This window comes from Limulus polyphemus, unplaced genomic scaffold (assembly GCF_000517525.1).
Source record: "Limulus polyphemus unplaced genomic scaffold, Limulus_polyphemus-2.1.2 Scaffold5958, whole genome shotgun sequence".
Taxonomy (NCBI): Eukaryota; Metazoa; Arthropoda; class Merostomata; order Xiphosura; family Limulidae; genus Limulus; species Limulus polyphemus.
The window spans coordinates 14,906-36,251 of record NW_013671568.1 but is presented as its reverse complement, the minus strand read 5'-3'; the positions used below and the strand labels follow the sequence as shown (position 1 = coordinate 36,251).

The following is a 21,346-nucleotide window of genomic DNA, read 5'->3' as shown; positions in this document are numbered from 1 at the left end:
ATTCTTGAAAACTTTCTTACACTGAACAACAAGGAAATCATAAAATTAAATACGTTTGTATACATATAAAGAGTGATTATAAAAAAGTTCTGCACTTCATCACAAACAGTAAAGGGAAAATTTCACAAGAGTGTTAAAGGAACCATAAAAAACAGTAATAACTTATGAGCATAACAATGTACAGATGATTAAAGAATTGAGTGCAAAAACTAATTAAAAAAAAGAAAGCTTTCCAAGTAGGGTTGAGTTCAAATACCATTTCATTACTAAACATGTTTCTCTATTTTCAAATATTTCTATCTATTTTCTTGTGTTTTGTTGATGAAAGAATTTTGGTTTAGCACTGATTTTTGATTAATCAAAATATATTGTCTGAACATGTAATGCTAAAGATAATTTTTGACTTCCTTCCAACAACAGTAGCCTTCATGTTCCTGTAAAAAATGTGTGATTTCAGGTACTCCCACAGACAAAAATCATCTAATGTTAGGTCTGAAGAAAAAGGTGACAATTCATAAAAAAAATTGACATGAAATTATTCTGTATTGAAAATGATCCTGCAAGACGTTATCAATATGCAAAGGGATAACATACAGTGTGAAAACCATAGTGTTTATCACAGTTTGTTGCTGCAGCATGGAAATCACATTAGTCATATGCATTGCATGGTAGCATAAAGCAATGACTGTGAAGTTACCATCCACGTGCTGATAGTTCTTTGAAAAAGAATTATCCAAACATAATGTCAGTTGTGAAACCACACCACATGCAAGTATGTCGGAAATGACCAGATGAGGAGAAGTAAGCTTGATCAGTACATAGGATACTAATAGATAATTGGTTATACATTTCCTGTGTTACAAAGAACTACAAAAGTTGGGTTAATTTCACCTTCTCCAATGCTCAAATATAATTTGGCTTGAATTACTACATTCGTAAAGTTAATCAAAGTTCCTTATGAAGGACAAATCCTGACACAAGGCAACATCACTTGCACTTTTGCACCCATGTGTATTTATGCTAGCTTGTTCTACTACAGCCGGGTTATCTCAATGAGAATCTGTGTAGATGTTTATGGTCTAACTTAGTATTTCATCCACTGGTGTTGTAAAATTTCACCAGTTCACCATGCCTGTTTCATTTGGTTGAATGAGCAGCACTGCAATCAACAGACTCATTTATACCCATGGAAATATGCAAAATAAAACACAGTACAATCCCTGGTGGCATCATATGAAAATTGAGGCACTGGTGTCAACATGATACTTTTAACACTCCTGAGCAATTTCACCTTTCTATGTCATACTGTTTGTAATATATGGGGTACTGAACTTTCTTTATAATCACACTGAATATTAAAAAACACAAAAGATATAAATTGTGCTATGTTTCTTAAAATCATAAAGAACTTAACTTAAATTTTATTTCTTTTAATGATAACAGTATCCTTTTATGAATTACAGACAATATTAAGTTTACATAGTAGCAATAGGATACATTAAGTATATTCTACCTTATTTCTATTGTGTTAATATAACATCAACTTCTTTCTGTCTATTCTGTTTACACATTTTTTTCTCAGTTTTTATGGTGTAGAATATTTTTTTATCACTTGTTTTTCCATCTTGAAAAATAAATAAATATGTATATTATATTTTTGTAATGTTTCTGGAAGAGTAACAAAAAGAATTAGCATGTTTGACTGCTAATTTTCAAAATACAAATCATATGTTGCAATAAAAAGTGAATATACTTGTTAAGTGATTCATTTTTTCTTACTATCACTATTGAAAATTTAGATTTATGGTGATAACCACCTATTTTACATAATATGATTATGAAAAGGTGGTTTACATTAAATACTTAGATCTATCAGTAACACACCTGTTGATTGATGTTCAATATTCTTTAAAACTAATGCCACTGACAAAAAATTTAGTCAACCTCCTTGACACATTTGTAGTGAAGTCAATCAAATATAGGAATTATATTAGGAAAATCCTGTAGGTGTAATCCACTCTGTTAACAGTGAAGTGAATTCCAAATTCTGAGTTTTACAAATCTTTCTTAATTTTTTTCCACTGCAAACAGTGACAACTCAAGACTAGTTAATCTTACTTATTAATTCATTTAATAAAATTATTTCACACTGTGCCAGTTAACTTTTCATTAACTTGGTGTAGCTTATGCCAATATTACTTTAAATTAAAGGTGAAAACCTGTTCTAATGATCTTATTACTGCACTTTGATTTTGAAATAGCAATCTTTTTCAGAAATTTTGTCATATTTAGTTATTAATTTTTTTGTTTTTAATGAGTCCTATATCTTTTTTGACAGAAAGGTAATCTCAGCATTTTAAGTCTTTGAAACTTATTTTTTTCTACCATTCATTTTTTCAAATACCCAAAATTTATTGCAAATGGTAAAATTGGCAAGTGCCTATAACAATAATAAATGTACCTTCTAATTAACTTTGAATATTATACATGTTGCATTTTTAACAATCACTGTAATATAAAATGAGGGATGAAAAAAGTGTTGTAACGAACTTATTATCTTTGATATATTTTTTTCTTAAACAGTTGTATAGTGCTCTCCTATGGCCAGTAAATATTTAAAAAAATCTCTCTCATTAAACAGTTATTATTTAGATGTTACTAAACCACATACAGGTGAACAAATATATATATGTATATATATATATATATATATAAACTGATTCAACACATTTACTAATGAGGTAATATATAACTTTATTTTTAAATCAAATGAAATCATAAGCAAAAGCATAATGATTAGATCAATTCAGGATCTTTATCCAAGATCTCTTGTGTTGCACGATGAAATTGAAGCTTCTACATTTTAAATGCTGAAATAGAATTATTTAACAACCTTATTTAGGAGCTCAGTGAAATGATATCTAGGTTTTATGTGTAATCTCATACCTGGCTTATCCTATCAATGTGAAGGTAATGTAAGATCCTGCTGTACCATGTTGAAATCTGAGGATACATTCCAATCTCCAATAAGCGTCTAGCAAGAGCATAAACAGCCTGTAGATGACTAACTTCTGGTGCTGAAGAAAGCAGCCAAAGCCCTGTCCCATTTGGTCCTTCAAGTTTGTGGTAACTGTTCTCATACAGGTTTTGATTTACTGTTGACTGGAAGTACAGTAAAGTAAACCTAATATGTCAATTATAATTAACTTTCTAAAGCTTTGCTAATTCTATTTAAAAAAACTAAATCCACATTTAAGTTGCTATTCAGAAATCAGTATTCTTTGACTTGCATCAACAAATATATTTCACATAAGAAAAGCGAGAAAGAACTACTAGAGTTTTATGCTGTCGCACTTTTAAAAACAGGTTTCCAAATGTTACTCCAGTAAACTAAATTAACGAAGTAGCAAATTTAATGTCATAAACAAGTATGGTGCATCATATGTTTTAAGTATAATATTCATTTTTTTCATTTCTACTTCTTAGCTAAAATATTTTATAAGAAATTGTTTTATTGAATGAAATAATAATTTGTAGGTGAACATACTGTAGTATTTTATTCACATAAAAAAAATGCTTATGAATAATTTGAAATTGATTTTGGTTCTTTTTCAGTTGCTTAGCATTTGCTATTCCTTTGCTATTTTTCTCTATTTTCTTGTAAATGAATTAAGATTGTTAATTTCACAAGGCAGAAAATTATGAGTCATGTATGTGCATAATAATATAAATAAGTGTCTGTATTTTATTTCTTGTTCATTAGTCATTAATATTAAGACCATTAATGAGAACATTATGGACTCTTTAACTACATTGTCTTTTAATGACTTTCTTTTTTTTTCAGTGACAGATTTATGTAAATATTATCTCATGTCATTGTTAAAATTCACTGACCCAAACAATGTATTGTGATGCTATTATTGATGGACATTCCCAATTTACAACATGCATGCTTGTTACCATTTCTTTCTTTATATTTCTACATTACAAACTAATATGTATGTTTAACTGTTCACACTTCCTTATCTGAATATAGATGTAAGTTATTTTCTTGTCATCTAACCCATACAACAGCCAATGTGTGTCATGTCACATCTGATTTCTTAAATTAGAAGGAATCATAAATGCCAAAATGCATTTATCCCGATAAAATAGTTCAATTACTGCCCACCCATTATGATTTTAGTGGGGCTATGAGGGAGGGGGTAGTGGTACCGTGAAACCATATAAGTGTAGTGAGTGTTGTTATAATAAGCCTAAAGTAGACGTAGTGTGGGATCACCTAGCTTAGAGCTAAGTGCATAAAAGTTATCATGAAAGTAAAAAATATCGATTCAATTTTAAACTTAAATCCTTTCTGAATCAAGCTTTTTCTGTTACATTCCCAACATTTTAAATAAAAACAGACTTCTTTAATCAACGGAGATTCTAAATTAAGAAATCAACTAATATTTTTACAGTTTTGTTGTCTATATATTTTATTTTATACTTTCAGTACATAGACTAACAATAATATTAGGTTATACTTTTGTTGCTAAACAACGTGAGATAAAAGCCATTGTTGGAATGTAGTGTTATCAAAGGGCACTGGATTTTCTATATGTTAGAAGTTGTTAATCCACCTGATTTTTACCAATAATTATTCTATGAATACGCCACAAGTTCATTTCATGAATGATCTTAATTTTGATTGGCTCACACAGGAATTTACTGATGTTTGACTGACTCAACTGCAATTTTCTGCCTCTTTCTTGGTCAAGAATGATTTTGCAAAATTTATTTATTTCATTAGTTAAGAAATTGGAGGTTAGGGTATACTATTGGGTGGGGTGGTAGTACTTGCCCCATCATTTTTGACAGGCTATAATCTAGTTTTATAATATTTCTTGGGTGTATTTTATATCTTCATTCTTTTTAATATAAGTATTCTTAAAATAATTATTTTTCTTTTTTTTTTTCAGTTTTCAAATTTAAAACAAGTAATTAACATATTTTTATAAAGTTTAAGATGTAGAGATACATGGTATTTTGTAATGGAACTACATTTAGGACCTACAGTACATGAACTTTCCAAATCACTGTAATTTAGGTCTTGAAATATATGTTTATTTCTTTATGTTAAATTACCAAAAAAATACACAGCAATAATACTGATAAATAACAAACAAAAACCAAAAGATTATCCTAATTTTCTTTTTGGTAATGGAGCTTGTATATCGCTCTGGGTTTTAAAATTTTAGACAACAATGTATTTACAGTTTAAACTCATTTGTTTATGTTTCCTACTTTTTGAAAATACTGAAAGTTTTAAATTAATTTGAACTTACATACAACTTAATTTAGTAAAATTAATTCACAAATCTTAAGACAACCAATACCATGGGAAAAAAACTGTTAGAGAGAGAGAGAGAGAGAAACATTTTTGTTTACAAATATAGTTATAAATTCAGTATAAAAAATAAGCTTTTCATAATAATTTTTTAAAATATAGTTGTACTGATAATACCACAAAAAAATGGGAGAAAGAATAATTTTCCAATATATAGTTATATTTTCATACCACAGTTGAAATCTTATGACAAGAGAATATCTATTTAATAAATATTGCAAATTTTTCTGTGAACATTTAACAAAAGGTATCAATTTACCGTAATAGAGAAATAACTCCTTTGAACTGTTTTATTATACATGAAGGTTTTCTTAACTTTTATTTTTAATAAATTGATAAAAAACCATTAATTTGGTACTAAAAGCACAATGAATTAATATGTATTTTTATTACCTTCACTAAGAGCTCCAGTGCTTTTATCTCTGCTTTCTGATTTCCAAGTTTTCTGAAATATGTAGCAACATTCCATATACTTACAAAAAAGGAGTAATCTTCATTCAGTGACTGCTGGAACCAAGCTAGAGATGGCTTTTTCTGTTGGTGAAAATGGTAAAAGAATGATGTACCAGAATAAAAATGTTTTACTATCTTTCACTCACAATAAGTATACATGTATTATTTGTGTTTTACTCAACTATTACCAAGAGTTTACAGCTAAAATCCTCTGTAATGAATGAAACAATTTCTGATGTAAAATGTTTCTTGCTTTTAGAAGATCATTTTAACATTTTGTTAAAAATATTTTATACCTCATCATAGTAAAAAATGAAACTAAATTTACATATACCTGTTCCTCTAAGAAACAACCAATCAAATTGCAGAATCTGGCCTTCACATTGTTATCAAGATGTTTATTCTGAGACTCCCAGAACCTCAAAACACTGTTCAAACCTTCATTATACTGTTGTAATAGGAAGTGTAAATAGCCTGAAAGAATAACAAAAATCAGTATATACAGGTTTCATAATGGTTAAATTTGAAAGATTTTACTTATCAAGTCTTTCACTAACTAGTGGCTATTTCAGTAGGCTTGTTTATAATCTGCCAGGGAATTTAAATTTTCAATTAAAATATAGATATTGAGATTATTAGTACATTATAAATAAGCATCTTACAGATGGCACATATAAAACTTAGATCTTATGAAATATTTTAATGAAAAGAATCTTCAATAATTTTACTACTAGTGAATATCAAAACACAGTAAAAAAATAAATAATATATAATTCACTAAACTCAGCTTATAAAACTGTGGTAAAACATCTTTACAATTTATAACAACTTTTATACCTTTTAACACCTCTTAATCAGTTCTTGACAAGCTTTTGGTCTCTCACACTGTTTTCAAGTAAAACAAGTTATCTAGTTATCTAATGACTATATCAAATTATCAAACAACACTATATCAATGAAATCAATGTTTGTTTGTTTGTAATTAAGCACAAAGCTACACAATGGGCTATCTGTGTTCTGCCCACCACGGGTATCGAAACCTGGATTCTAGCGTTGTAAGTCTGTAGACATACCACTGCCAATGAAACCATCTTGAAAACCTTTTCTAATCCCAGTTTCAAATAAACTGGTCACACACTAATCATAAACAGTTTATGAAAACATATTTAAAAAACCAATATGGTCCTTATGGACCCCATTAGTAATTCTAGGATTAATCATAAAATTAGTTTCACAAATACACATTAAGTTTACTTTCAGTTAAAACCATTTAATAACTTGATCGCAGTAAAGTCTAAATAATAATATTACACAAATGGGTCTCCTCAGAAATGTATATATTTTCATAATGGTTAGACTTTGGTAGACATGGCTCTTTCCCCAAAAATAGAGGGTACTACACCTTACTTAAATTGTATTAGATCATCAAGAAATTAATGTCGCTTGTTTTTTAGATGGAAAAACCCAAACAACTTATATATCAAAACAAAATATTTATTAAATGAAATAGTCTCCATTCTTATTGATGATGCTTTTCTATCTTACAATCAGGTTGTTAATACCCTGATTAAAGAAATCACTTTGTTTTGAAGCAGAAAACATGTCAATGTCCTCTTTAACACCTTCCACATTTGGATACGTTTTCCCATTACGATGCAGCGAACAAAAAATATCATAATCTGATGGTGCCATATCTGGAAAATATGATGGGTGGAGGAGAACTTCCCAACCCAACTCCATAATCTTGTGTTGCGTCAAATGTACCACATGTGGACGTGCATTGTTGTGGAGAAGGAGAACACTTTTCCAATTGATGAGTGAAGGCCGTTTCTGATGAAGGGCTTGATTTAAACAATCCAGTTGCTGACTATAGATCTCTGCATTGACAGTTCGCTGTGGACTGAGGAATTTGAAATGAATTACTCCTTTGATGTCCCACCAAATACAAAGCATCACTTTCTGCGGATGGAGTCCAGGTTTTGGGGTTGGAAGTGGTTTTTGTCTACGACTAAGCCATTGATTTTGGCATTTAATATTTGCATAGAGAATCCATTTTTCATCATCAGTGACAGTTTTGTCCAAAAATGGTTCACGCGCATTACGCACCAGAAGAAATGAAGCAACGTTCACACGTTGGAAACGATGATTATCGAAGAGTTCTTGAGGCATCCAAACACCTTTTTCATGAAGTTTTCTCATATTCCTTAGATGTTTACATATTGTTTCATGAGAGACATGCAATTACAGGTCCATTTCATGAGTGTGTTGCCTTGGGTTAGACTCAACAAGCATCTTCAGAGCATCAATTCCAATTCCAACATTTCAGCCCCTGCCATCACAGTTTTTAAGGCTAAAGTCACCTGAACCAAATTTGCTGAACCATCGTTGACACTTATGAACATTCAAAACATTTCCATAAACTTCTTTGATATTTTTTGTGGCTACAGAGGCATTGTTTACCTTCTTGTATTCAAACAGCATTACATGCTGAATGTGTTTCTCATTGTGTACCATCACTATAAGGGATTAGAGCATACTAAACTTTACACACTATACAGGCTACACTAATGTGACGTTTAGGTGGTTCGTTTAACTTATGTACGTGATGTACATTTTTTGGGGGGGTGGTTAATGAGAGTGTTCCAAAACGCAACATTAATTTATTCTCGGAGTCAAGCCCTCCACAGACCTCGAAGGCATACAATAATCCCCAACATTGCCAGTGGCATTCTGACTGAGTAGTGGAGCCTGTGGAAATAGACAGAATCTATTCTGGGTACCCATATACTAAGGAGCTGAAGTCAGGGGTTGGGACCATCAAAAATGGGTGGAACTATGACTCCCTGTAGTCGCCAATAAAAATCAAGAGGCCAATGACAACAGGAATGAATGTAGAAGCCGACAATTGAACCAATGAGCATGCTAACAATGATTCCAGCTTGTCAGTAAATGAAGTTGAAGATCCTGAGAGTCTTCCAACAGGTTTTAATGTTAGGAAAACAACACATTGGATGTTAGAGTTGTAGTCCATAGACATACCCATTTCCCAGGTGAACTACCAACTCCACCTTAGAACCCCTAATATCGAGGAGCAGATGTAGTGTTTGAGTTTGAATATAAGTTCACCTGGTGGTTGTAGGCTAAATCACATATTTCCGACAACTGTGGCAGTTAAAGCCTAGTTGTCCCATCACATAACTGGGCAGTAAACCTCCCTGCATGAACCACAATATTTGTGGATGAAAGGAGAACTAAATATTCACGACCAGACCTTACAGCCATTAACTAAGTGCAGGCTCAAAAGCCACTGGGGAAAGACCTAAAACATCATACTTAATGTACCTACTGAAGAAAATAACTCAGAAGCAGCTGATCCTGAAGTGGCCTCCTTTGTGATATCTTGTAAAGACTTTTCTGATTACAGTTGTTAGGAACAACATGTTGTCAGGAAAGTTTGTTGTGTTAGAGCAAAACTGATATGTCCCCAATAGGGAATCGAACCCCAGACTTCAGCATTGCAAGCCCACAAGTTTACCACTGTCCCTGAGAAGCTAACAGAATAAATGAAGGCACAGGAAAAAGCTAATCAAAATTCTCTCCAGAATGTCCATGATCGCCTGCAATTGCAGCCTCAGAGCCCCCCTGGAGAAACACCACTGAACTGAACATATGTTTCCATCTCACTACGAATAATATTACCAACAGTCTCAACTGAGAGTGACCCCCACTCCCTGATGTTGTGCAATGCTAGATATCAGAGGTGGGATAGGAGAGACATGATTTACCTCTGTGGCAGAAATAATAATCTGGAAATTTATACCATGTATTGGCTTGCCATGGGTAAAAATGTTTATATATATTTTTTATTATTATTATGAAATTCAACAAGATGTCGCTGAGAATGCTCAAAGTATCTCCAATGATCATAGTTCTAGTATGAAGAAACCCGTTAGTGAACACTTTGTCGATAAAAAGTGATAGCATTATCTGAATGAGGTGCTTATTTACAGTACCAGGATAGAGGGTGCATTGACGTAGGTAGAGAGTATCACGAGATAAATATTGCCAAGGGTAACGTTAATGTTAACGTCTGGTGAACAAATATAGTGATATGTCAGTAAAGTGAGAAGAGTTTGAAAATGTATCTTCTGGCTTGTTAACAAATACAACATGTGTTTCTAACTGGATGAATAATCTGAAACCCTAATACAGGTAGAGAAAAAATCTATGAATGAGAGGACACAGCACCACTGTATCTGTAACTCATAGGTGCAGATTGAAAATTCATTCAAATATTTCCTTTTAAAATATATTATAAAATTTGAGTTATAAACTATGTTTTGATGTTAAATTTATTGACATACATTAATAATAAAGTAGTTTGTAACATATGTAGTGTGATAAAACATGTAAGTAAATATATATTCTGAATGAGACTTTATTGCAGTAGAGTTGTACAGTCCAGAGAAAAATATTCTTAGTTGATCTAAAGGTTACTTCTCTTGATTAATTAAAATAAATATGTATTGAATCTTACTTAAGACACATGTAGTACATGCTTAGTATGGTTCACAATAGTTTTATACTACCTTTAAAATATGTCACAAAGGAGGGCCAAATGGAGGACTGAAGAGTATTTAATGCTGATAAGGCATGTTCCAACTGACCTCTCTGGCTGGAGTGGCAAGCTGTGCTAACAGTCAATAAAGCTGTGGTAGATGGAACAAGGTAAGGAGTTAAACTTGAAGGATGAATTAATCCCAGCCATTGTTGGACCTCCTAACATTAAATACAAAGTCACACAACTTAAAAACCTTGCACTATAATAAATACTCATAATAATTAGTTTTACTGGTTTAAAAAATTAGACATACTGATTAGTATTTGTTTGTAATTACCATTATGAATGGACTAAAATAATCAAACATAATTACAAACACTTATCAATTGATTATTAAATAAAAAAAATATGTATAAATTTCCATTGAACTTTTCTGTGTCAAAAGGGTGTCACTGATATAGCTTTTTTTTTTCACAGTGACAATAAACAATAAATAAACTTAGTATTTCAAAAATTGTTTAATCTCGAAGTCTAAGTTCAAGGGTGGTCCAGTTCATTCTACACTTTGATTAACGTGTGTTATTGGGTTATACTAGTTTCGAAGAATTCCACTCCTCATCAGTAACCCTGAACACAACTTAACCAAAGAGAGATAAGCTGGACCTATGTCATAGTGAAAAGTATCAAACATATTGTTGGTGTGAATGTGCTTTATAGTCTGGGCCTAACATCACAATTTTCATTAAACAGTTTATCTTTTCTGTCTTCATAGAGCATCTGAATTTTGTTTTGAGCCTATTTTGTACAGAAAATGCTATTTCACAATCAACACTTGTTACACAAACACATAAAGCTATTTGACACAATTTTGACATTAGGAAACTGATCACCATGCAGTTAAACAATTTCTTTAAATACAGCAATATTAAAAAAAACATGTTTATTAAAATAACAGAAGTTTAAACTGTGAATATAAGTAACTTGTAACATCACAGTCAATACAGAAAATGAAACAACTGTGTTAGTCAATTTTCATGTTTTCAACCATTCTTATGATTATTTCTGGAATTAAGCACATTGTTTGTTTAGAGAAATCTACAGATAAAATATACAATGTTACCAAAAAATGTTTTGTTCATTTAGGAGGTACTAGAGATTATGCAAATAAAATATGAAAACTTTAAAATGAAATAAGTATAAGTTATCCCTATCATGAAATTCACATTTCACACAAATTCTATATTCAACAAAAAAGTTGATTTTTTGTAAACAACATACTTTTCATGTTTACTAAAAGATCTCCAATTTTTGTGAAGATACAAATTACATTTGGAATCACAGTCATTGTTTATTCTCCACTACTGGTAATGATGCATGTGATGTGTGTATTTTTTGGCTTACAGGTAAAGTCTATAAAACCAGTCTAAAACAAAGGGAAATTGCTAAGAAACAGCATACATAAAACAAACAGGATGGGGGAAAATAGTGAAGCTTGCAAATTACCAAACCAATGGGCACACCAATCGATACTGTAGCATAATGGTGGTAGTATATCTGTAACTGACTGATATGTGTAAAATAAAAACTGACACATCTCTCAAAAAAGTTATGCATATTTTGCATTGATATATTAGCTATCTGGAGCATTGTATACCTTTTTTATCTAAGATATCTTTATCTTTAGTATTAGGAAGTATTGTTTTAATTTTTTTTAAATTGGTTTAAAAAAATAAAATTTGCTAAATACACTGGCATATTGGTTAGTTTCATCTTATATATAAGGCAATTACTATACTGTTAATTTTCTCATTATAGACACTGTTTCATGCAGTAAAATGCTTAATAAAACCTTTTTCTGTATTATACATTCAACATTCTATGTTATACATTACACATTTAATGATGTTAACAATACAACCTCTATCATTAGCAATGTTTTTTATTTAATTCAATTCATTCTTCCAATTAACTGCGTTAGAACTCATTTTAAATGTTCTGTCTGTATAAATATGAGAAGTTGCTAGTTTTTGTGAAAATGAGCGATATGGTCATTCACATGGTGGAATGGAGACTGAATATGGTTGCTAAAACAGTTGTAGGAAAAGTTCCATTATTATTTCTTTTTAACAATCATTAAAAAAAGATAAACAATTGTCTTGTTCAATTTCATAAATAAACTTAGAAGGATCAACATTATTTACATAATCAGCACATACTTTTAGCTACAAATCTTCATCATGCCAAACCAAAAACATTTAATCCATGAAAATAATCCAAAACTCAGGTTTTAAAGATGCGTTATCCTAAGCAATACCTTCAAAACTATCCATATAAAGGTTGCATGGGAGTGCGAAAAGAGTGGATCTCATGGTTAATCCAATATTTTGCTTACAGTACCTTTCATTAACTTTAAAAAGGAATTTTTTTTTAGTGATGTCAATCATTTCAGTTGGAGTTATGGAAGCTTGAACTAATCTATCCTGAAAACAATTTATAGCATCTTCCACCAAAACTACATTAAATGATACTATCTTATCAGATGGATTAAGTTTAATGCTTTTAATTTCTCAATAAATTAAGCAGAATTTTCAATGGTATATTCATTCTTACTACTCAAATACAAATACCACTGAGCAACGTACTTTGCAACGTAGTGAGACAAAGTACCCATACTAGATAGAAAAGGTCTAAAACTATTGTTTAACTTCTGAATCTTTGGTAAAGTATAAAAGTGTGGTGGGAAAAAATTGGATAGAATCACTATTTGTTTCTTTTGGTAGTCACATTTATTTAAAACTGCTACATACCCTCCTTTATCAACTTGTGCAATAACATTGTTGATGTTATTCTTTAATGACTGTAAAGCTAGTATTTTTCCTTTTGTCAAATGCTATTAGTTTTAATATTTTTGATTCATTACACATTAGATCAATATTAGTTACCAAATCTTTCAATAAATACTTATCTCCTCTCACAAAAAGCTTTCTTGACTTATACTGTCCTCTACTGAAGCAAATATTTGCTCACCATTAGCCTAGATAATGCCAGTTATTTCTGCCTACTAACTTGCAAATAATAATGCAGAAACCCTTCACCAACAGGAACAACACTACACCTATCCTAACTAGCACCCTCTCTAATCTTGTACATGTTAACCACTTTGAGATTGGTCAGATCAAACTAAATCACACTAGATATGGGGAGGATACGTGTGAAATGTGAGAGGAGGTAAGTATCTATCAGAAATACATTTTCAGTTCAGGAAAATGTTCACTTCTGATATGATATCTTACCTCCTCTCACAAAAAGCTAGAATCCCACACTGATACAGTTAAGGGCTGGTGAGAAGTGCCCAAAGGAAAATCATGGGGTGTGAGAGGAAATTAAAACAACATACATGTGGGAGAATGCACCACATCTGAGCCAGGTATAATCTTCGCTCTTTAGTAATGTGTCACCAGAAAAAAAGACAGAAATATGGAGGGATTCCATAAAATTTACAGCAATAATGGGGCTCCTTGGTATAAAGTGGCTAAGGCACAACAGACCATATATGGGAATTCGACCTCCACCAACACATGGCAGCATCTGGAATTGTACATCAGTACATCAGCCCGTGGTAGGAAGAGAAGAGGGTCCTCTACCTTTCTCCTCAAAAACAGGTACAAGTAGGGAAGAGGAGCTTCAGTACCAAGGACCCCCCTTTTGCATGCGTGCACCTCCAACACCAGATCCACTAGGACCCGACATCTGGCAGATGGTAGGAAGGTAGAGAGCCCAGGTGGGCATTCCTCCCCAGTCCAAACTTAGCAGCATTGAGAACTTTTCTTCCAGTCTGTGGTAGGAGGAGGAGGGTACCCAGCCTTACACATGAGGGAATTCATGTTTCTCATCCAGCTACAACCAACACCAGATCCACCGGGAACCGACATCCAGCAGACCGTAGGAAGAGGGACCACTATTTGGGATTGCATCTCCAGTCCAAAACCTGGCAGCAGTAGGAATATATCATCAAGTCTGAGGTAGGAGGAGGAGTGTATTATCCAAACATATGTGAGGACTTATGTGGCTGGTCTGGTTCCAACCAACACCCAATACCCAGGAATCGGCATCCATCAGACAGTAGGAAGGAGGGACCCTCAGCCAGATGGGCTAACTACAATATATGACAGTGCTACATCCAACACCTGATGACATCTGAAATTATACATTAGGTCTGCAGTACGAAGAGCATCACACCTTCTACAGTAGCAGAATTCCATTTCCCTACTCTCAAATGACTGATATTGTGCCTACTTATTACGAGGTCTTGCAGAACACCTCATCTCAATGGTGTGTGTATAACATGACCTTATGATGTGTTATGATATTGTATTTTGAAACAAAGAAGGCACATTGATGAAGTTGATCAACCAACACCACACATTATCTGGAATTGTACATCAGGTCCATGGTAGGAAGAGCCTCAATGTCACATTCATCTAGCATGGTATATGACTACAGGTCATACAGTGTGAATTTAAGAATAAGTATACCTGGTCAGAAAGTGAATGGAGAAACAGAGGAGTGCAAAATGGTGACAGGAGGTAAGCGGAAACCCACAGAGCAGGAAATGGCCATGTGGTGGAGGTAGTGAGACATAAAGATATGCAGAGAGGTCCACATATCAGTACTGATGACGTCCTCCAAGGGAAGAGAGAAACATGTAGCCAGGGACATGGTCAGGTGATGGATCTAGTGGGAAGAAACAAGAAAATGGTGACAATCATCCAGAGAAAGGGAAGAATATGCCAGGAAAATCTAATTCTTAAGGGTAATGGGAAAAGGTTAGAATTTCATGTAAAAAAATAAAAAACACAGGAACTAAAGAAGGGAGTAGTGCATGCCTTATAACATCAGAAAGTCCTTACCAAGCAAAGGAGACAGTGAGGATCAGAATGGTCATAAAGGTGGGATATGGAGGGAAGGGAAATTGGGGTAAAGTCAAATTATCCTCTTCAGCAGCCAAAGTCTTGAGCAGAAAGGAACAATCACGAAAAAAAAGGACATAGGATCTATGAAAAAACTGCAAAATCAATCGAAAACCCATCTGAACAAAAACGAATGCACACTAACATCAGCAAGAATACATACTACAAGGAAAAGTGATACAATGAACACGAAGACAGAGGTTCAAATGAAGGATGGATAAGAGCATGGAGGACCACACTGAGGTTTCAATTGGGGAGGGAAGCAGGGCAGGAAGGACAGGAAATAGACAAGGAACAAAATAACATGGACAGGACAGGCAAGTGGAACACAGAAGCAAATGCAGTAAACCAAAAAGTGGCAGACATAATTGCCCTATAGCCTGCAGCAGAGGAAATTGAGAGGTCCTTGTCAAAAAGGAGGTTATATGAGGAACAGTAGGATGGGAAGGGCAATAACCTCTTCAGACAGACCAACAGCAGTACGTATATCATAGAGAAAGGACAAACCAGATAAGAAATTAAGGAAGCTACATGCTGGGAAAGTCCGGCTCTTCCAGCGAGGGATTGGACAAAAGCCACATGTGAAGATGCAGGCAGTTTGGCTGACCTAGGAGGACTGGAGATAATGCATGAGGAAGGGAAGGCAACACCAAAAGTAGGTGCAATGGTGGAAATCACATTTGAGCCAGCCAATATTGTGCCACAAACAGAACACAACATGGAATGGTCTGAATTATGGTATGGATATGTGGGAGGATATGAATAGAAAGATATGCATATAGTTACTAATCTGTCCAATCCTGAATGAGAGCATTGAGTGCACAAACTAACAAATAAGGAATAGAAGACCACAAAAGTGGAAGCTGTGTATTCAGATGAGTGGCAAAACCATGTAAACCTGGGATACACCAATGAGCACATAATTCCCCAAAAACGTGAGGATCTAAAAATCACAATGTCAGGAAAATCTCTTGGGGATGGGATAACTAATTCGTGACCAGATTGTGGGCACCCGGAATATGACATGCCTACAAAATGATGTGATGGCTGTGGACCCAATGCAGAAGATCCAATGTTTGAAAACAAAGATCTCTTGACTGAGTGCCCCTTGCCTGGTGATGTACAATACTACCATAGAATTGTCAGAGTGGATCATCACCTCCTGGCCTTGAAGTACAGCCTGATGAACAACAAGATGTTCCAAGATATTGATACGGTGAGAGGTATCGGAAACAGCCCACAGCCATAAAAACCTCCTCAGTGTTGAGATATGGTCCCAAACCAGAAAACATATGTAAAAATGTGAAAGAGGAGTATCAGGAACACCCACAGTAGTATTATTCTGATACAACCACCAAATGAAGTCATTCTGTAAGTTAGGGGGAAAGGTAAGAGGTCCATCTAAGGGATTCCAAACAAGGCTTTGTTGGTCGATCAAAAACCACTGAAGATGAAGCAAGTGAGCATATTCAAGAGGAATGAGGGCATCTATAGAAACCCACGTCCCCAAAAGAGATAGAACCTCTCACACAGTAGGAGAAAGAGGATGAAATGCTGGATACAAGGCATTTCATATTTCTCAACCAAAGTGGAAAAAGTTGGGCCTGACTAAAGAGGCAGTTGAAAAACACTCTGAGATGAACCAAAAATTGTGTAGGTGTGAAGAAAGACTTCTCCGCTTTCATAAGCCAACCCACCCTGTCATCTTCTTGAAGAAGAAACTGAGTATGCAGGATTGAGTCATTGAGTGAGGAAGCAAGAAGCAGCCAGTTGTCCATATACTGGTGGAAACGAATGCCCTGGGAATGAAGCAGTTGAGCTAAGGTCTGGATGACTCAGAATAACATATAAGGGGCTGACACAAGTCTGAATGGAAGTGCCAGAAACTGAAACACACATTTGTGATGAACAAAGCAAAGAAACTGTCTGGATGCAGGGGAACTGAGAATATGAAGATATGCATCCGACATATCGACTTTCGTCATCCATAAACCTGGAGTGAAAACCCAATGAAGAGCTAAGTATGACTTCATGGTGAACTTGGGAACAAATAGAAAGTGGTTTGGAGATGATAAATCAATGACCAGGTGTCAATTTCTCATTTTTTGGGGAACAATAAACAGATGAAAATAATTTCTCGGAGATGGATCTTTTCATTTGAGGGCACTCATATAAAGTAATTCCCAAACTGCATCCAACAGATGCTAGCAAGATACAGGATCCCAAGGAGGAAAGAAGATAATGGTATAGTGAGACAATAGGGGAGATGAATGGAAGTGGAGGACAAGACCTTCAGAAATGACATTAAGAACCCATAAATTGACTACAAAAGATCTCCAAACATAGGCAAAGTGCAGGAGTCTGACCCCCACTTTCCCTGACCAAAGAACATTATCACCAATGCTGGATGTCCCAAAGTTGATGTTGGATAGAATATCAAATTTGAATGTTAGAGGTTCAGGAAACTAGAACTGGCAAGGAGCTGGAAGGGGGTGGGGGCAAGACACTGGGATGGAAACGGGTTGATGAGATAAGTGAGAAGCCAGTGTGGAGAGGGAGTTATGTAGACAGGCTGATTCAACTCAGATCTCTATCAAGTTGGGAAGACCCCCAAACATCTCTGGATGTAAAAAATGTGCAATGCACAAGTCACGCAATGAACTGGAAGGTAAATGAATCTGAGATAAAATGGCAACCTGACTAAGAAGATCCCAACAGCAGAGCAGCCACATCTATAAAACCAGGTCCAGAGAGGTAAGGCATACCATGGTACTAGAAAGGAGACTCCAAGTGTCATCAGAAAACTCCCCAGAAGAATGATGAACAGCCTCAGCCAAAAGGTGAAGGGAGGGAGAACTGTGGTTAGAGTAAGACAAATATGGGAAAACTGGGGTTGAGAAAAAGTAACTAAAGTATCATGGTTCAATCCCCAAAAGGGATAAGAGACTCCAAACATTGTGAATCCAATTAGGGGAAGTTGGAACAATGTTAAGCAAAAGTATGACTGTCCATAGTATGTGGGGGTCGAGGCATACTGACCCCTGAATGCAACTGCTCTCCAAAATGATTTGCATGGACCCCAATATCCGAGGAAGGAGGAAACACTAAATAGTGACTCAAAGGTTCATTAAGTATCTGTGGAATAAAAATACTAAGTATATTAAATATTTAAAGATTTTCAAGAAGTACATTTCTATTTTATATATATAACGTACAGTATAGGGAAAGCACAGATTGAAGAATGTTATAAAAGAAAAATGTGGACAATACCAAATAAGGAAGAGACATGATTGAAGCTCATTGCATGAGTTAGCTAGATACCATTCCAGATAGAGATGGTATGTTGAGATAAAACCGCAATTGTTTAGATAAAGCACGTGATGAAATGAATCAATGTCACAAAAAACAGTGGGATGGCAATGAAAGGCAATGTGTGGATTAATACTGATAAAAAAATAAGTTACACAGTTTGTCTCTATACACACTTAGTCAATCGTCTTGGATAATTTTGCCAAAAATATCAGATAATGGACAAAAGTAAGTTCTGTAAGGACCAATGACAAAGTGGATTTTGGTTACAGTCTGATGGAATAGTCCACTTGTTGATGGAAGATCCAGGTGAGTTAGAAGAACTAATGTTAAAAGTATATCTGTTTTTGAGAAATTGGAAAAAACTAAAAATTGTGTATATAATTCTGTGTTTCTGACTCAAAATTCATTTTCTCTTGCTACAGGACCTGATCTGACTCCAGAAGATTGAAGATGGCAGTAATCCAGACTCTTCAAAAAGTTTGCTGCACGAACTCCATGTAAATATGCTATTTCTGATCTAGTCTACCAGTGGTTCACTTGAGGTTCAACAATGTATAATGCCTAAAGAGAGAAAAGTGAAAAACACTAACTGTACTAAAGAAATAGTAGATTTGATATTACTTATTGTGGAACTACTTAAAGATATCTTAGAAGAATTGTTGATGCAGTTATCCAGATTAGGACTGAGAGAATATCTTGTATTAACTTAATTGATAATTTAATTAATATTATATCTATATTAGTGAATGTAATAGGTATTAAATGAACATACAGATTTTCAAAAAAGAGAATTCAATGATTTAGAAGTAATGTTGTCTCAAGACAACCTTGAAAGTTTCAATATAGACAAACTGTTTAACAGTGTATAAATAAAGAAGGGATTTGATTTGTATTCTGTTGTCTCTATACGAGTTCTTTATTCAACACGTAAATTCTCCCGAGTTTGGTCAATTGTGTGCTCTTGAAAGCATGACCTGAAATCCAAATAAATTCCTTTGTAACCAGTGTAAAGTCAAACCCAAAGACAAAGTTCACAGGCTGCCCACACACCCATTAGACTCATCTCCAAGAAAAGCAGGGGTGGAACCATAGGAAATAGGAGACAAGGACTGAACAAACATGCTTGATTAATCAAAACCCACAAAGGGCAGCTCCCCTGAAATAACATGCGACTGAGAAGCATATTCAGGATGAGGAAAAAGCTGTCTAAATCTTCATCTTTCCATTCAGTTACACCTTCAGCAGGTATAACAGGATAATCATCAAATTGTTAAGAATGTTGCATGAAATTGGTCAATTCTCAATGGACCAGAGCTATCACTTCATGGGCCAATAATTGTGTTTCCGATCCAGTAGATGTGGCCAGTAAATCCACTGTAGCAGTAACAGTAGTGATAGTCATGACTACCTGAAACTTCGAGTGCATAACTCACAAATTGAAAAAGGAGAGAAGATAAATAAAATAAGTCTTAACTCTCTACAAAATATTACAAAGTAACTGAAGAAAAATCTGTAGCTCAGTTAATTAAACCATGAGTGAAAACACATCTAATCAGTACAACTGCTAATTGAGAAGTGTTTAATATGTGCAAGATTAAAGAATTATGATAGGGGCAGTGTCGTGCTCCTATTGGTCGAGGGTTGCTGCATGGTCATTTGCGTGTCAGTATGCATAAATAAATGGGAGTATAAAGTCTAATGGTGAGCAAAAATTTTCACTGACAGAGGTCAGTAAAAAGAAAGTTTTCTGTGAAAGGAGGTAAGATAATCATATTGGAATTTATTTCTTATCTTCTGCATTAAAATATATACCCTTCGGTCTAACTAGTAAAAATTTGACAAATACAGGAAGTATATTACAGTTAGATTAATAATCTTAGGATAATTTATTATTTTTAAACTGAATGATTTTGAATAAACCAGCTAAGAAAGTACTTTAGCCTTTAAGTAAGGAAACTGACACATGTATGGTAGATCTATGCAAACATTTATAATTTATAGTGTTTTTATTTTAGCATGAGTAAGTTATCAAAAAACATTCTGGTTCACTCTACATATTCTATATTTGATAAACACATGTAACTACAAAATCAAATTGTCTATTAAAATTTACAATTAGCTTAATCAGTGTCAATCAAAAGGAGCTCCATTAAGGAATAAAGCTGTATGAAACATTGTACATCATGTAGATGTTTGTGGAGAAGAAAAACACCTTTAATAATGGTCTTAAAAGGTTGAAGTGATCTTTAACTCTCTCAACATGGTCTCAGTCAATCTGACCAACCATGTGACCTCTTTGTACCCATTTAAAGTCTTTATAGTTTTGATACTACTAACTTTTAATATAGTATGTATATCTTCACAAAATTTGGCAGACTTTCAGTAAACATTATAAGTCTTTCACAACAAGTCTTTTCAAGTTTTCTAGTGAAATATGATTAATATACTAAAAAAAAAAGATTTGTCTGTGAATACAGAGTACTTTTTTACTAGTACACATGCAAAGTGATTTTTACTTTTTTTTCATATCAAAAGTATCAAATTCCCATTGTGTAATCCCTAAAACCTCCTAAATACATTTCAAACGTTTTTTTCAGTAAAACTATATATTTTATCTGTTATTTTCTCTACCCTAACTTTATACAAGGTTGGTCACTTTGA

General features: G+C 33.8%; 1 protein-coding gene across 7 annotated transcripts in view; it reads right to left on the bottom strand.

Annotated features, from left to right (window-relative positions):
* Positions 1–21,346, bottom strand: part of LOC106473187 — a 42,543-nt gene that overhangs the window by 9,677 nt on the left and 11,520 nt on the right. For 3 of the 7 annotated variants that reach the window (XR_002613607.1, XM_022401672.1, XM_022401670.1), the window contains exons 3-6: positions 10,432–10,618; positions 6,177–6,316; positions 5,783–5,923; positions 2,947–3,162 (exon numbers count right to left, since the gene is read on the bottom strand). Coding sequence is in view for 6 of the 7 variants with exons in the window: in XM_022401672.1 (XP_022257380.1) it covers positions 2,947–3,162; positions 5,783–5,923; positions 6,177–6,316; positions 10,432–10,618 (684 nt within the window). In the remaining variant the exon portion in view is untranslated. Of the gene's footprint in view, positions 1–2,946; positions 3,163–5,782; positions 5,924–6,176; positions 6,317–10,431; positions 10,622–21,346 lie in introns of all 7 variants that reach the window. The other 4 variants (XM_022401674.1, XM_022401675.1, XM_022401671.1 and 1 more) reach the window with 2 other exon arrangements.